This window comes from Parasteatoda tepidariorum, chromosome 5 (genome assembly GCF_982258835.1).
Source record: "Parasteatoda tepidariorum strain Cologne lab strain chromosome 5, Ptep-v5.0, whole genome shotgun sequence".
Lineage (NCBI taxonomy): Eukaryota > Metazoa > Arthropoda > Arachnida > Araneae > Theridiidae > Parasteatoda > Parasteatoda tepidariorum.
Window position 1 is genome coordinate 71,435,596 of NC_141759.1, and position 18,506 is coordinate 71,454,101.

Consider the following 18,506-nt stretch of genomic DNA (forward strand, 5'->3'; position numbering starts at 1 on the left):
ACATAACGCGATGTACAATTTTAAATCGTAAATAGCCTGAATACGAGATGTGTGATTTTAAATTTAATCAATGTAATTTTAAATCGATTTACTTAAGTAGGATATAAGAAGAATAAAAAAGTAATTTTTTTCAGCAATTCAAAAAAGCAGAATTCTTTATTTATTAAATTAAAAAAAAAAAAAAAAAAAAACCTAATAAAATTTCTGAAAAGTAAGTAAAACCTTTTTGTAATAGCCCACTGTGAGCAAGGCAGATCATGGAAATTAAAATTCTGCAATTTTGTGGCAAGAATGTGACAATGTGGTCAACGTTTTGCACAAGCCACTTCAAATCCACCTTTTGATTTGAAGCTGGATTGACAGAGGGTTACCTATTGACAGAGGATCAAACTCAACTCCTCAGAACCATTGGAGCTCTAAAATTAGAATAACCTGAATAATTTTTTTAATAAATTTATGCCTACTTTAATCCTAATTGCTACTTAATTTCAAATAGTTTTCAGCTCGGATGTCTTAATGGCTACTATACCAAGTTTTAATACAATTTATATTTCTGATCGCTTTTTAATTTAATTTAATTTTCTTAATAACTCTTAAATTTTTTTAATTAGAATTCACCACAGAAATTACTCATTTGAACAATTTTTTTTTTTCAGCAACTGATGACATGGTTAGTGAAAAAAGTTTTAAAGCTATATCTCCAATCAAAAAAATTTAAAAATTTTAATTTTAAAGAATACAAAGCTTACTAAACCCAATTTTTAAATAAACAAATTTAAAATTTTTTGCAGGGTTATGCAACTCATCCAGCAGTACCACAAGTAATATATGGAATTCTAGCAACAATCGGGGGCCTTCTTGTTCTGTTATTACCAGAAACAAACAATTGTCATGTACCCGATACACTAGAAGAGGCAGCAAAATTCTCAAAATAAAAGATGTTTTAAAAAAGCTTCAGAGCAATTAATCTTCCAAACAATGACAGAAAATCTTAATTTACAAGATGGCAAAACTTACACACTGTTTGGCTCAACATTTAGAGGTAATGTAAATTCAGTATATCTTTAATTTATATATTCACATTTTTTAAAGGGGCCACTTACTTGCATGGTCCAATAATGATGTTAAAAGGGAGAAAAAGTACACCTTTTCTGAAGTCAAAGTACTCGATAAATTTGTATTTATTTTTCTAAGATTGCAAAAGATGCCCAATTTCGATATTTTTAAAAAAAAAGCACATACCTTCAACTCTTCCAGTTATATATGTGTATAAAGACAGTATTTCACTGATGAAGCAGCAAAATAACCAAATTATCAAGTGGCACATTTTATTACATATTCAATACATACTTAAAATTGGATTACATTTAAGCTCATTTACACTGGGCAGTCATAAATGTTAATAGTCCGGTCATCCGAAACAGACACGATCTTGCTTCCATTGTGATTATATTTTGCACACCACACTTGGTCAGAATGTTCATTAAAAGTATGAATACACTCTTTGGAGGCTATTTCCCAAACTTTTACAGTTTTGTCAGATGAACTGGAAAATAATTATATCAATAAAAAGAAATATATTTCAAGTAATACAAAACATTGATATAAATTCAGGTTAAATACTTTGTTCAAGTTTCTTCAATAAAGTGAATAGATTGTAACAATGTGTAATATGAAAACTAGACCACTGTTAATAACATTGGATCAGATCTTCACAATCTAGGACCCAATCTTAACAGTTTAAGGATATGACTTCAAATATGCTAATTAATTAGAACAGACGATATTTTAAGTTACGAAGTCAGATACAAAAACCCACTTTCTCTGAATAAACATACCTGTCTCCTCAACAGATAAGTATTTCTGACACCCAAAATATAGGGGTAGCCTCAATATGAGAAATACAGTCCAAATAGTTTGGTCAGTAGAACGGTCCTAAGTTTAGATCCTACAATGCTAATTTTACTTTCGGTATATCTCACTACATTTTGAGAATTTTTGCACATAACTATGAAATCCCTTAGCTTTTAGTAAATATTTTATTTATAATAGACAAAAAAAGTTTGAATTGTAAGGTATCCAATTTTACATGCCAAAGTACAAAGTTTGAGTTAAACTGAATTTTAAAAATTTAATTTCTCAGGAACTATTTGATTGATTTCGCACAAAGTATGTATTTATCATGTAAAATTGCCTTCGTTACAATTCACACTTTTTCGACTTATTAACTAAAACAATAGTTTTTTTTTTTAAAAATAATCTTTGGATAAACAAGTATTTTAACTGAGAGAAAAAATTTTGAATTCGCTTAAAACGTATAAGAGATATAATGAAATATGTATAAAGTAAAATTAATATTCAGGAGTCCAAACTTTAGACCTTATTTTCCAGGCCAGAAATTCGAATTCATCAGAAAAAAGTATGTTATTTCAGTGAAAATAAGATTTTTCATCATTCCGTAACTTGAAATATCATCTACACTAACTAGTTTAACATATTTGAAGTCATCCCTTCAAACCATTAATACTATTGAGTCCTAGAACATGAAGATTCGATCAAAAGGTATTCAGGGTGGTCTTATTTTGCGACCTGTATACTTCTTAACTGCTATGCATTATAAATTTAGTTGAATTATTTTCAAAAAACAGTTTCTAAAACAGAAATAAAAAAGGGATCACTCTCAATAACTTTGGATCTAATGATTGGAGTTTCATACACTAGAACTCAATTTTTATGATCGAGTGTCTAATCTTAACACTGTACTGCATAATATTAAAAAAAGTTAAGTATTTGACAAAGACAATATTTTAAGTTACAAAAACTTACATTTTTTGAACGAACATTTTCTTTTTTTGGCAGATTAAAATTTTTTAAAGGTAGTTTCACTTTTTGCATATCTCCTTTGTAAGATACTTTCGCGCTAAAATTTTGTGAATGGTTAAGTAAAGAAATTTCAATTAGCTAAAAAACAAAATTTGCACAAAAGTGGATGAATAGTTGGAGTTGTATTTCAAAATGCATATCTATAAACTTGCACACCTTACAATTTAGTAAATTATACATATTTATCGAATATTGTTAAATAACATAATAAAAAAATATGAAAAATTAGTTTTTGCATAAACAGATTTTATAATTGTGTCTAAAAAAGTTTCCCACATTTGGTGAATACTTCCGTCAAAATTACACATAATAAGGTTAAGATTATGCTATTTTACTCTTTAAAAAAAAAAGGACATTTCTTTATCATTTTCTTATCCTAACTCCCAGAGATTTATCTAAAAAATTCTTTCACTGCTTTGTGCAGTCACCCATTTTTTTTTGCAATTATGTCAGTGAATTTAACTTTCAGGGACAATAAGCAATATTGAGTTTAACAAAAATTTAGTAAGGGCTCTCTGTAATTCAAATCTAACGGGAAAAAAAAGTATACTCATTCTGAGGAGGTATCTATTTATATCAGATTTCATATTATTAATTAGCATATGTCATCCAATTGAATCACTGAGTCTGACTTTATCTATACAAATTAGCCTATTTAAGGTTAAGCTCTTGCACCATAAGGACAGAGTCCTAGTAGGTGATAATGCAAACATTTGAACAAAAGTTATTTAGGCTGTTCCCTTTCCAGTAACATTCAAACTTGGTACAGTACAGAACCCATTATCCGGAAAATCAAAAAATCGGAACGAACTTTGATAAATTTTCCCACCATTTTTTTAAAATAAAAATTTTTTTTCCTTATAAGATTTCAGGAATTTTCTTTCTTTTTTGAAAGATGTTTACCTTACCATCATTTTGGAATTAATCATTAGTGTATTACTTCATTGTTTGCTACAAAAACGGCTTTTTGTAGCAATTCAGTTATCCGGAATAGTGATGGTCCCAATCGTTCCAGATAATCGGTTCCCTACTGTACAATACAATATTAAAAAGATTTTTACGCTGATGAGGATAAATGAAACAACACTTTACAAAAATTTTGCTAATCAGAGATTTTTTAACTCTACAGGAGAGAAGGGTATAGTCAGTATTGTAGCGTCAAATTCCCCCCCCCCCAGAACACAGAGAGCGTTCGCAGGAGAGAAGTGTTAACATTGTTTGCATGTTTTTTTCTCTATCCAATAGAGGATAATTCTAGAAAAGTATTAAATGCGATAATTGTGATATAAATTTGACCAACCCTAATATGTTCCTTGAGAATGCAATAAAAGAAATATACACATTAAGGGTCTCAAATTAATAAATAAACTAGGACAAAATACTAATGCATCACTACTGAGGAAGGGGGTCTGAAAACACCAGATTTCACCAGTCTGTTTGATTGCCTGAACGAAGCAAGGAAGAGTCCAGCAGTGTTTATTAAAAAACCCATTTAAAATTCATAATGGTGTTTTTCTTTTCACGAGAGATAATTCATTGGATTTTAAAAAAAATTTTTTTTTTTTTTTTTTTTTTTGCATTTAACTATTTATTTGTGATCAATATTTAAAAAATATACCCAAATTAAAGTACTGCAACATTGTATTGGCTCTTCTTCCCCCAGGGTATTATGAACTTCCACTGAAAATAGTCTGTAAACTTTTTATTCATGTCACATGCATTTGCATGTTTAAGAAAATAGAATCACCTGAATCTATTTTTTAAATAATAAACTTAATGGATCCAAATGAATCTGCTATGTCGTACATTTACCCAAGTCTTTCAATAGTAAATTTTTTTAAAAATCAACAGTAATTTTTACAAGGTTGTTACAGGTCCTATAAATTTATAAAAGTACAAAACAGTAATAAATTTACATATGCAAAGAGATATACCCGGTCATCCCTTTCCCCATAATGGTTATTCTTGGTGCTTAAAAAAATAAGGAAAAATTAGTAATTGAGTAGTTGACTAGTTTGATTGTCTGTTGAAAAGGTTAATTTTTTGTTATGTCTATTTTCAACAACTGTTTTCGATCTATGTATATTTTCATTCATGAGCTTTGAGCTGTACCCAGAATAAAAAGGTAGCAGCATAGCGACCACAATAATCATTCAATTCCAATTAGTATATAAGGGATATTAACTCAATGTCTGAAGATACCTTTAGATAGATGATGGTTGACATCGATAACCTAATCCCTACATTGGTCCTGTCCCTGTACACACAACATAGACAATAATCTAATTGCTGATAGCAACATAGGAGAGATCAAGCATACAGCCAATCAAAGAAAGAAACTGATTTAAAAATTCAGAAAAAAAAAACATTTAAAGTAATAAATCAAAATGGAAAAGCGCTTAAAGCAGCTGAATCTAAATTAAAATAAAACAAATTTGGTAAGTCAGAAATACTGTTCTAGCAGAAAATGAAAAAAAATTATAAGGTAGTGTGCTAGCAAGACAGCACTTCATCAGGGGACACACTGCCTGCCAACACACATATCGTAAAATTTTTTCCATCTTCTGCTAGAATAGTATTTCAGACTTTCTAAATGAAGCATACAACTGTGATCTTAATACAGCTCTCTTAGTGACTCCAAAAACAGCAATGAATCAAATAGTAATAACGATTAATCGAATTCTATTCCAGATACAATTCTAATGGAGGAGTATTGTTGCGTAGCTACTACTACAATTATTCAATTCCAAATCAATGTTAGATTTAGATACATTCATCATAATTTTATAAAATGCTCGTATTTCAAAAATCGGAAATGGTTAAATGCAAATTTTAATAAATGAGTGCATACCTTGAAACAAAATGTGTATTATCTGGAGAACAATCAACTTGAAGAACCCATGATCCATGTCCAGATAAAGTACCTATTAAATGTGCATGTTGTCTGTGAAAGAAATTAAAATATTTTATTTATATTACAAACCATTTCAAATAAAACAAGCATAAAAATTAATAAGTGTGTCATTATTTATATTTCTAAAACTCGTCAATCACTAATTGATAGAAAAACTGCATCAATACAAGTAAATATGCAAATTTCAATGTACATTTGAGCCCTGATTATCTATTAGACTAGTGTTAAACATATAATTGAGACATAAAAATTAAGCATGTTTTTCAAAAATTGACTCTTACGAGATGAACTATCAGAAAAAATTTATTATCTTTACTTATTTTCAGGTACGATTTCAACAATATCCAGCTTAATACTAACAAAATGAAAATTGTTTGGCTTGAAAATTTGTTTTTTGGTTTATATTTGAAAATAAACTTTTGAACAGTTGTTAGGTACATCCTCCAATATTTTTTGTGTATTTTCATTGTCTTCATCACTGTGATCAGAAGCAGGCATCAAATCAGATATCGAAGTATGTCACAGTCAATATATATACATCATCAATTTACGGTAGACTTTCAGTCACACAGTTTAATTCAGAAGGAATAATTAATATTTAAAACAGATTATGTTTTTAGATGGTAATTATCAAAACAAAATGATTAAAGAACATAATAGATTGATCACTTGTAATTTAATTTATAATTATTTCATATTTATAATACCTAATAACTATTTTCTACACTAAAGTTTTGGGCTTTTGAAAATTATCAAAATCTATTTCAAAAGAGGATTTTTACATGTTTAAAACCAGATAAAAATGTCAAGTGTCGAAAACTTTCCTAACTCTGGGATGAATATTCAATCAATTCTAATGGGCTTACTTTAAATAAAGTATCAGAAATAGAGTGGCAGTAATTTACAAATTAACTTCACACCTTGATTTTAAATCTCACTCCTCAAAAGTAAAAAGAGTGTATTTACTTTCAGGTATACATATTACATTTTAAGATAAATGATTAATGCAATAAAAACAATAAATAGAAGTTAATACTTGTACTTACACATTATAAATTTTAATGTGACAATCATCAGAAGCAGTTATAAGCATCGAAGAATCTTTGGAAAATGTTAAAGAACGAATTGGCATAGCATGACCTTAAAAAAGAATAAGCAATGATTAAATTGTAGCAATATAAAAATTCAGTAATAGGTAATGAAAGACTAATGAGAATCTATCAAAAGTTATGTATTTTTAGAAGTTTGGAAGGTCGACATCTTTCTAGCACTCCTTTAAACTAATTAGAAAATTTATAGTAAATTTAAGTTAATTAGAATTAAAATTAATTAGAAATTTATGAAATGCAATAAATATAATTATGTCTCATTCATATTTGAAAAAAAAATAGTAGTTCAAAAAGAATGTGACTGCATCAATTTAAAAAAATGGTAAAAAACATTTGTGAAGATTCATAGATCATGTAAAGTAACGATAACTTAATCATAAATAAGATCATAATTCAAAGCCCAGAATTATCAACAATAAAATCAAGATGTTTCTACAACATGAACAACATAGTTTAAACAAATTACCTTCTAATGTGTGGACAAGCTTTCCAGCAGCTATATCAAACACTTTAATTATTCCATCAATAGCACCACTGGCAAGATATTTACCATCAGGACTCTAAGAGCATAAAAGTAAAATAAAGAATATTTACAAAAAAGCACACTAAAAAAATATAAATTAGTCTAATATAAATATAAAGTAGATATCAAGGTTTTTAAAATTTAATTCATTCATTATGAAAAAATTAAGCTTAGCTTAAAAGGAAAACAATCAAATTTTTAAAACCAATTTCTAGCATAAACTATTTATTATGGGCATTTAAAACGAGTAATATAAAAATTAAAAAATATAATAAACAAAAGAAAACATAAACTAAATAAAAATTATTGCATTATTCATGGAAAGTTATATATCTGATCCGCTATTCTGTATTTGCGCATATTGTTCCTCACTACATAACTTTTCAATACAATAAGAAATGGAGAAAACAGTGTTTTTGAAGGAAAAACAGAACAATAGATCTTAAGACAACGTAGATGCTCTAGCAATTAAGGGGGGGGGGGCAGGCAGTTAAAAGGGGGATTTAACACCATTTTTAAGCTTGTTTTCTTATGTCTGAATAAAATGGAAGTTTAATAAAAGTAAAGTTTTAAAATAAAATTAAAACATAATACTAATCCTTATAGATGAAAGAAATTATATGATCTGCATACCTGCCAATATTTAATCCTTTCAAGGATGATTTTCCCCAGTGGTAGTAAAATGGAATATAAATTACAATTTTAGGCTGAAACATACATTGTATTTTTGGATGGCTTCTGTAGACTACTACTACAGTATTCCATATTTATATATATACTTTATCTTTTTAAAAATAGTGGTGATCAGAAAGATGATAAATGTAGTTTTTAAATGCAAGGATATATAGAAAGCATGCATTTTACTACCACTTTAAATATAGAAATAAAATTTTACACCAAATGCGTGAAAGTTGGCAAGTATGGCTCTGTGAATTATTTTATTAAATAATTTTGTTTTTGATGAAAACTTGAAGAAATTGTGTTTTACATACCTGCCAACATTGGAGAAATAAAATAAAGGAGATTTTACTAGCGACATTTTTTAGGAAAAGAGTAAAGTTTTGATACATCATGCATAATCATGTAAGTCAAAAAGAGAAATTCAAAACTGGAAATAATATAAGCACTTACATTTAGTGAAGTAAAAAATATGTTAAAAAATCTTAATCTAAAGAAGATTTTTTAAAACCATTCCTCATAATTATTAACACTCAACATACTGCAGTACCGGCAATAGCACTATCTGTTGAGGAATAAAAGAAGTATTTTTGTCATCAACGGATATTTTATCTCCAAAATTTTATTTTTTTAAAAATTTCTTCAACAAATATGGAGAAATTTGAGAATACACGGGTAAACAGGAGATAGTCATAAAATATAGGAGTCTTCTTTAAAAACAGAAGACTTGGCAGGCATGGTTTTAGTTCATTTTTAATTATGATTGTTAGGATTTATTTAATTTAAGACTATCAATTTAAAATCAGTACAAACTGAAAGAAAAAGAGACTTACATGAATGGCTTTGAAATTATCATTATTGAAAAGTGAGAATATATTTATCTAACATTAGTTGGAGAGGAATCTATATAGCATTACTATTTAACATTACATGAAGAGGTAAACCATGAAAACCTTCTATAGTTAGTCTGATAGCAAGAGGACTCTAACCCATGATATGTCTATCACTGAAGATAATTTATGTCATGACTGCAAGTTGGGTTTGTAATTCATTTAACCTAGTCACCTGGATTGCATTGGCTTGCCACAATATTAAACTAAAAACAAGAAAATAACTTAAACTTCTGAGGACATTGCACACTGACCACGAGAAGAACAAAAGATTCCATTTGCTGGAGGCCGTGATAACTTTTCATGAATTAGTACTGCACAGAAACTTAAAATGACTCGAGCATAATTTTAATGAGAAATAAAATACAATGCAAAATGCACGCCAGATATAAAAAAGATAACTTAAAAACTAAATATGACGATGGATGAAAGACAATTAAAGTAAGACCAAAATCAACAGCTTACATTGTAAGAGTGACAGTTAAATTTAAACCCACATTTTTTATTACATAAGGTTAACTACAGCACAATCTAACAAAAGTAACTATTACGATTGTCTAAATTTAAAAATAAATGCAAATTGTGCCTTAAGATGGTAAATGATACTGCATTTGATAGCTTCGCTCCATCATGACAGACCATGATATTACCCAAACAGGTTTAAACAAGAAACTTCTTAAACATCTTTAAAAAATAAAAACCTCCAGTATCTATCTTTAAAAACTAAATAGCAGCATATCAGTATATTGCCTTAATCCTTCAGTTTACATAAAATTATTAAAATTATACTTAACATGATATTATTACATAAAATTATTAAATGATACTTACAAAAGCTACACTCAAAGTGAATTTTTTAGTTTCTAAAAAAGATTCAAGTTTTCCAGTTTCTACACCGTACAAATTTATTTTGCCTCCATGGCTGCCTGTGGCAATGTATTTGGAATCAGGAGAAAATGTAACAGTCCAAGCATCAACTAAAAATAATAAAAGAATAATATTAAAACACTAGCGAGAAACGAAATTTGATATAAGGTAAAAATAACATAATTGACAGATTTTGAAACCTTGTCAAAGCTTTTCTGTCTAGCACTATCATCTTTTATGTAAAACTATGTATCATGTAAAAATATAAATTAATATTATGATTATAAGAACTTAAATAAATGTAGTTTTTTAATTATAATTAAAAAGAGGGGGAGGGCTAAGCTAAAATTGAAGCAGTTTTGAGTAATTTGATCATTAACAGACTTATCAACAAAACAAAAAATAGATTTCTCACAAAAATTACATAAAAAACATACTTATATTTAATAAAAATGATGCATACTTTTACTACTACATAAAAGAAAAACCTATCAAAATTAAGCTAGTCTCCTTATGGAAACTATGCCATACTTTCAAGCAGAAAACAAGTTTTGAACATTCAAAAATTAAGCCATAGTTTCATGATTCCTCAAATATTTTTCAAACTTTAATCACAATCCAATGAACACCTCAGTTAGAAAATAACATTTTAAAGGTTTTCTCAAGTTAAATAGATAATTATGATATTGATGAAATAAATAAAAAATCTAGATACATCCTTAACTTATAGTTACAAACAAAATGTATGACTAGACTACTTATTGGTTTATTAATATAAAATATATTAAGCAACAGCATACCTTTCAATTACCAATCAATAGAGAAAACATACTTTTTTTTAATTTATTTTCTTATAAACAAACTAATTTAGGATTTTATTTTTAGTTCTAAGACTATTCATTACTTTTCATTAAAATTAAAGAATAAGGTTTCTTTTAGTTTAAGTATTTAATCACAGTGGCCCATCTAAATTACTGGAAAATAAGCATTCATGTTCAAACAATAAGGGTTTAATTAAAGTGACACAATAATTTAATGGAATCAACTTTCTTGGATATAATGACTTACAAAAATGCAATAGATTAACTGATGATAAAATAGTAAAGTATGATAGAATTCATACATAACACAATGTGTAAGAATCCTATAAAATGACTAAAAAAAACTTACAGGTACTTAACAAAACCACTCAGCTCATATTCCATACTTTGCCAAAAGAGTGTGGGAGCGGAGTTATCGATCATGCCAACCTTCATCTATCAAAAGGTACCTCGTGATTGAATCAAGTTAGCATGTCTTATATACCAGTGAATTGATGTTTAATATTCGAAGTGGTGGTTACGCCATTTGCCAAGAGCATTTGTCATTCTTTATATAATAATTCTAATTATTCATAGTTTGCCTAAAAACACAGAGCATTCATTACAATGATTAGGCGTTCTCTAGAATGCTGCATTTGATACACACCACCCAACCACGACGAAGCACCAAGTCTCATTTTTTAAAAGCTCTATCTTTTAACAGTCATGGCAGGAATGCCATAAAATTTTGAACCTGGTCAGGCATGGATAGCGCCTGAGCCGGTACTTCTCTTGCCTAACTTCTACACCAAACACAGAAGTGCTATGACAGATTTAACATCAACCTTGCTGGACATACATAGCGGTTGCTTAGTCAGCTGCAAGAATCAAACATGCAGCCCCTAGTTCTCCACCAGTGGTGTGAGCAATGCCTTAACCACTTAACCAATCATGTCTAGGTAGCACCACTGCACTTTATACATGGATGATAACATATGCATAGTGTATTTTTTATTCATGCAACTTTTAAAGGAATAACAATTTCAAAAATTGAAATGGATAATATACCTGGACCAGCATCAATACTCTTCAATTCTTGACCAGAATGTAACTCCCATACCCTAATCTGACTATCTAAAGAACTAGATGCAGCAACTAAAAAAAAAATAATGAAAGGCATATAAGGTAATCCCTATCGATGAACTAAAACTTGTGCAATAAAAATATAAAGTTCAGAAGTTTCAGTGCAACAAAAAGGTAAGATCCAAAATTTTTGTAATGTAGTTTCGACTATGGGCAATATAGCTAGCAAATGCACAGATAAGAAATGGAAACAAATGTTTTGTGTGGAAAAGCCATGTAAGCCTATTGTCAATTTTAATTTGGCTCTCACCAATATGAAACTGGACATACCTTACTACTGCATGTGAAACTGTACTAACAAAGCTGATCCCTCAATCTAGACAGACAAGTTGGCCTCTCAATTTATAAAGCTAATTAAAAATGAATATTTACATATGAAAAGTGAATTGCTATAAGTACTATATTCTTAACAAAATTCAAATAATAGTTCGTTAAAGGTTGTCACTTAAGAACAATTATTATAATTTTGCTGCTTTTTAGAAGTAGCTGAGAAAAAGAGAATTTTCTGAATTTACTCATTTTGGATAATACTACAGTCCAATTTACTACTATATTTTTCTGCTCTGGAGAGATAAAAATTATTTTCCTTCCTTCAAATGCAACCCATCTATTTTAGAGCCTGGGTTACCAAAGTAAGTGCTTTCGACCCCAATGGGTGTTGAAGACTTTTGGGGTGCTGGGGCTTTCTATAGGATTTTTAAGAATTTACAGAAGAAACTTCTTTAAATATTAAGTGCTATCTTAAATTAATAATTTTATTTTATGACAAACATATTCTAATAACAACCTTAAATGTTATTAAAGCAGGCATTAATTCAGAAAATTATTGCAAAAAGACCAATTTTATAGGGAAAATACTTTGTTTGCTGTTCTACTCGAAAAGAAAATTTATTCTAGAAAGTTTGACTTTGTACTTCTTCAAAATTCAAACTATTCTGATCTAATTTCTTACATATCATTTTCATATTTCTTTTATTCATTATGAACATCATGTTACAGTAATTTTGGATATTAAAAACAATTTGTTTATAAGTTAATTTAAAATTATCATTAGAAGCACACGGCAAATATTCTTTATTTTTGATGTAAGGGCAGCATTTTTCAAAAATTGCTAAACAAAAGGCTCAAATAAAGAAACACAGTTCAGTAGGAATTTTCAAAAAATTGTCTATATGGTTAAAACTCCAACAGATCAAAAATAAGGAATGTAAGAAAGTTATTTCATAAACCTTGTCTTACAAAGTAAGCAATGAGTCAAAAAAAGGTTGGGAACTTATGCTTTAATGTTATATGAAACGCAAAGTGAAGTTTTAAAAATATGCTTAAATTACTTTAAAAACTTTCTTAGATAGTATCCTTAATTTAATATTAAGAGGATCAAACAGTTAACTGCTCTAATGCTTAAACTATAGGATCATTAGATCTAAACTTTTCAAGATTTTGTTTTTTATCTAGTACATATATAATGCTTATAAGATCAGATGTATTTGATTATTTATGTGTCAAAAAAAAATGAAATAAAACAGTAACAGTATATAAATAATATTTTATACATTATCACATGCTACAAAGCATATTAAAATTAAATATTAGCTTTAAATCTTAAGTTACTAATCTAAAACATACTTGAACCATCATCATTGATATCAACTGAAACAACTCCTAAAGCATGGCCTTCAAATATATGACGAAGATCTAATTTTTCTTCATCCCTATTAAATATAGATAAAAAAAATAATATAAGATAAAAAATATTAGAAGATGGATTCTTTTAAGCATATCCTATTTAAAGTTTAACTAAATACATTTTTCATAAAATGCAAAATTATTTTTAAAAAATCTCTTAGTATTCAAAGCCACAATGATAACAATCAAACATATTTTGATTCGGGTTCAAAGTAATAACCTTTAAGGACATGAGATTTTTCACTAAACCACTTTTTCTAACAAACAATTGTTACAGAATAATCATATCTATTGACAGATTATTAGAATCATTAAAATAACTAGAACTGTTTGTTGTTTAAAAAACAGGGCACAAAATTTCAACTCACCATTCGTAACTGAACATTTAGAGCTGGCAAGCTTATAAAATATTGTGTTTCAAATAGAGCTTTATAAAATATTGTGCTTCAAATCAACCTACCATAATTTTTCCAGAATCCATCTTTTTGTGAATTTTAAGTTGAAAAATATTAAGAAGTGAGAGCAATATTTTCAAAGTTCTGCTAGAGATGTGTGAACAACTTTGCTTTTTCCTAACACCCTTTATAGGCTTTCCAAAGAAAAATTCTTGAATTTCTTATAAAGGAGATAAATAAATTATCTGTGTATTTAAATAAAAATCTCTTTAGTAAACAAGTGGATGTTTTGTTGGCAGAGAGCGAAAAAGTGAAGTTTATGTTCATTTCAATATCATTGAAACAGATTTTGGAGACATAAAACAGTGAAGAAAGTTAGTGAGATTCCTGAATATGCTTCAGATTATAACACTTATGTGCTATTCTACCAGTAATCACAGCTTCCACAGTGACAGAGGCTTCAACTGTAACTTTACTCAGATAACAGCTAACAGAAATTCTTAGAAGATTGAGACATTGCTCAGAATTTCTATAAATTGCTTCCCCATCCCTACCAGAGTTTGATGCTAGGCCTGAATTTAAAATACAGTATTTTAGTTTTGAGAGACAGTGGTACGCAAATATGAACTGACATTTGTTTGCATTTTAATGACTTTTTATGACATGTGGATAACAGTGGAACTGTAGAAAAATTTATATCTGTGTTTTTTAGCAATTGAAAAATTTTAGCAATAAACATGCTACAGTCTTTTATTTTATATATTCTTTTATGGTTTTAGTCATCAAAAAGTTTTTTTTATACAACATTATGAAAATAGTTTATATTTTTCATGAAAATAGTAAGAGCAAAAATTTTAGTTTAATTAGTATTTTAGAACTGATTTTTTTTTCGCCCTGGTTTAATAGAATATTTATTTTTTACTCCATATTTAATTTCAATTCAAATGATTAACATATTGCTTACAGCTGATACAACAAGTGGACCAAAATAACAATTTAATGTAATGCTAAGTGTCACAAGCAAAGGGTTAAAAGAATAGAATTTAAAGTTATTTGCAATATAAATGAGCTTTTGTTAACTAATAATTTTAAATCTTAAAAAAAAGAAAAAGAAATGGAACTACAACTCCTAAAGACTGTCTTGTTAAATAATACAAACAAAATAATAAATAAATAATACAAACAAACAAATAAAATTCCATTGGATAAGCTTCATAATTTAAAAATAACTTTTAATGAAAAAAACTTTTAGAAAGAAAACACTAGAAATAACTAAAAACATGCTTTTTTTTTTAAATAATTTTTAACAAACATTTGTTATATTGAGAGACTATTATATCTTACAAAATTTTTAATTAAAAATAAATTTCATTTTTGAAACTTGAGTATGAAAAAAAATACCATTTCCAAGATTTGACCACATCATCAACTCCTCCTGTAACAATATGATTTAAGTTATCTTGCTTTCCTTTTTTCCAAGCACAACACCATATGCTATCATCATGAGCTGAAAATAATCAGGAAATTAACTTTACATTTAAGTTATAAACGTAGATAAAAATTAATTGATATGTGAATAATATAAATTGATATGACTATATATGAATCAATACATATCATATATTTAGTATTACAAAAATGTTATACAATGAAAAAATAAATAAAATTTTACCCTGTTCTTGCTTGAATATCACAGAATACTAAAAGATTCACAAAAAAAAAAAAAAAAAAAAAGAAATTAATATAATGTAACACAATAAGAATATTATACGCAATAAATTTTCTTACCATTCTCAAAATTTTCACTTGAATAAAAAGTGATCTGAAAAATAAAAGTTTTAATACTATACAAATTAGGTATAACTATTGTTCATTCTATACAACTTTTTCCTAAGTCATAAATTAAATTTAAAAGAATTTTCTTATTTTAGCAATTTGGATTATTTTTCCTATCTAAAAGTATAACAATTAATATTTTATAATTATTTTAAAATGTAATAGTAATTTTAAAAAAAAATCTGCAATAACTTAATTTTATACAAATGAAAGTAAACTACAACTATAGAAGACAAAATAAGATGAATAATAAAAAGAAAAAGAAAAAAATCAAATTTAAAAATTTATGCTCATGAGTGAATAATGAATATTATACATAAATGCTTTGAAAATTAGATAATTTATGACTAAAATTGGGACTTTTTATACCCAATTATTTTTTTTATTTATTCATTATGTTTTTTTTTGTTGTTGATATATTGAAACAGTGACATTGTTTTCAATTAAGCATTTTGAGTAATATTTATATCATTGGTTCGTAATTTTTACCAGAAAATATTACTTAAAATTTTTTCAACATCACATGCCCTTGCAAGAACAGTAAATCAGTATTTATCTATTCAAGACACTTGTGATGGATTATCAGGGGTCTGTCGAAGTTTTTCTGAGAGGTACCTATTTTGTGAAAATTAAGACATAATTTGTGAAAAATGAAAAATTATATTAAAAAATCAACAAAAAAATATGGATTTTTCGTTGCTGAAGGGATACAAAAATAAAATTTTAAGAAAAATTATTTTGTGAAACTACCGTTTTTCCTAAAGTTGAATTTGTGAAACTACCGTTTTTCATAAAGTTGAATTTGTGAAGGTACCGCTAAATGGTAGTAAATTCGGCCTGGACAGACCCCTGATTATATATAAGATTTTAGGTCAGAGTTTTATATAGAATTTTTTTCCAACAGTTTTTCCAAACTGTTTAAACTGAAGATTCCTGAATTTTTTTAGTAGAAGTCAATATTGTATTGGAGTGATTTTGAGTTATGGCCAGAGAAAAAAAAAATTATTAGAGGTTTTAACAAATTTGAGAATTATTTTTTCTTTTTGCAAAGTTGATATTACAAAAGTTAGAGAAAATAATAAACATTGAGATGAACTATTTTTGGATTGAAATCACTTTCAGATCAATATTTTTTCTTTCATTCACTAGAAAATGAATTCAGCTAAGTGTTTTATGAGTTCTACCTCAGGATAAGCCAATATAAACATACATGCAGGCTAAATAACTGCCATTTACAAGCCTACATGTAAATCAAGAACATAATAACAAGCAAGAATCAGATTGGAAATAGGAATATATGATTGCAAACATAACTCAGATATGCTACATAACCAAAACGTTAGAGACTGGAAGATGTGAGACAGTTCAAGGGTTAAAATGAGTTGATTGGAGCATAAGTCAAGTTTAAAGCAACAATCTAAAGTAGGTTTCTAATGCCAAGCTCAGCTTACCTCAAGATCTTTAGCACCTCTGAACTATTTTTGTGAATGTAATCATTTTCTTGACTTATTTCCAAATTTTTGAAACATATTGAGTGAGTTATTAATTTCTTCCAAGGAAAGATCTCAATCAGTTCCAGCAAAAAGTTATTGTGAGTTTTAGCAACTTTTGAGGGGTGACAATGGAGAAATTATAATAAAAAATCTCAAAAAAAGGCCCAACTCAAATGGTATAACTTATAGCAAGCGAACCTATAATATTTTTTTTAAATAAAAATTCTTTGACAACTTGGCGATTGTAGTGGGTAAGAACAGATTGGTACCAAGACAGAAATATGCTCTCTTTCAATTACAAAAAATTGCGAAATTTGTACTTTGCTTTTGATAAATGCATTTGGCAGACCAGATAATTCCAGATGGGGAAAATCCCAGATATAGTAAAAAATAATAATAAATAAACTCAGTAATATAGGCAAAATAAACAAACAAACATAGAAATTATTCATAAATGAAAATGAATTCATTAAAATGTAAATTTATTCAATTAATAATTAAAGATACTCTCTAATTTTCAAAAATTTACAAATAAATGTCATAAATGAATTAACAGCGTAGGCACAAATCAAACAGAATATACTTAATTTGCAATTTATATTGTTAAATTATATTTCCCTAATACTGCCAGAAAAATATAAGTAAAGAATTTAGTTATTATTCAAAATACAGCAAATGCCTCTTTAAAAGACTAATATTGTTAAATTATTCACCGGCTTCAAACATAATGGACGCAAAATAAATGCTTATATCAACAGAATGTTTTCATTGATGGGATATTATATATCTCAAGCAATGGAAATAAGTAAACAGTCATATCGATATAATGTTTAACGAATTTAATTTCTACAAATTACTCACCAGTCAGAGAAATTCTAATTTCAAAATGTCCACATTATAGAAAACGAATGTAAATAAACAATCCAACAATCCGTTACAACGTATCAAGAAATTTTAATATTCGCTTGTAACCTTTAAAATTGTGATTAAGGTTTTAGTTTGTAGCTTACATATATAAATAAAAAGGCTATTCCTACTAGCGCGAAAAACCAGGCGATTGAAACTGGCTACAGATGGCGTAAAGCAGAACTCTAACAGAACAAGCGACTAGGGCAGTGATTCTCAACCACTGTGCCGCGGCACTTTTGTGTGCCGCTAGATTCTTAAAATGTGCCGCGAAATAATAGAAATGATACAATAAAAATTATAATGTTTTTTTTTATTACGAGTGAAGTTTAAATTAAAGAAAAGTGTATATGTCTATAATATTATATATACAAACATAATAT

General features: G+C 27.7%; 2 protein-coding genes across 7 annotated transcripts in view; one reads left to right on the forward strand and one right to left on the reverse strand.

The window, feature by feature from the left end:
* Positions 1 to 6,246, forward strand: part of LOC107449792 (organic cation transporter protein) — a 41,696-nt gene extending 35,450 nt beyond the window's left edge. For all 6 annotated transcript variants that reach the window (XM_087164193.1, XM_087164194.1, XM_087164196.1 and 3 more), the window contains exons 11-12: positions 792 to 1,042; positions 6,124 to 6,246. In XM_087164193.1, the coding sequence (XP_087020319.1) occupies positions 792 to 935 (144 nt within the window). In that variant the 3' untranslated portion in view covers positions 936 to 1,042; positions 6,124 to 6,246. The remainder of the gene's footprint in view (positions 1 to 791; positions 1,043 to 6,123) is intronic.
* LOC107449795 (WD repeat-containing protein SL1-17) lies at positions 1,312 to 18,301 on the reverse strand. Its single transcript, XM_016065454.4, has 11 exons — positions 18,079 to 18,301; positions 15,677 to 15,710; positions 15,561 to 15,588; positions 15,290 to 15,395; positions 13,434 to 13,519; positions 11,733 to 11,819; positions 9,829 to 9,974; positions 7,373 to 7,466; positions 6,844 to 6,937; positions 5,735 to 5,827; positions 1,312 to 1,546 (listed from the first exon to the last, which is right to left on the reverse strand). Exons 2-11 carry the CDS (start codon positions 15,677 to 15,679, stop codon positions 1,378 to 1,380), a joined length of 906 nt encoding a protein of 301 aa, XP_015920940.2. The 5' UTR covers positions 15,680 to 15,710; positions 18,079 to 18,301; the 3' UTR covers positions 1,312 to 1,377.
* Between the last annotated feature and the right edge of the window lie 205 nt (positions 18,302 to 18,506).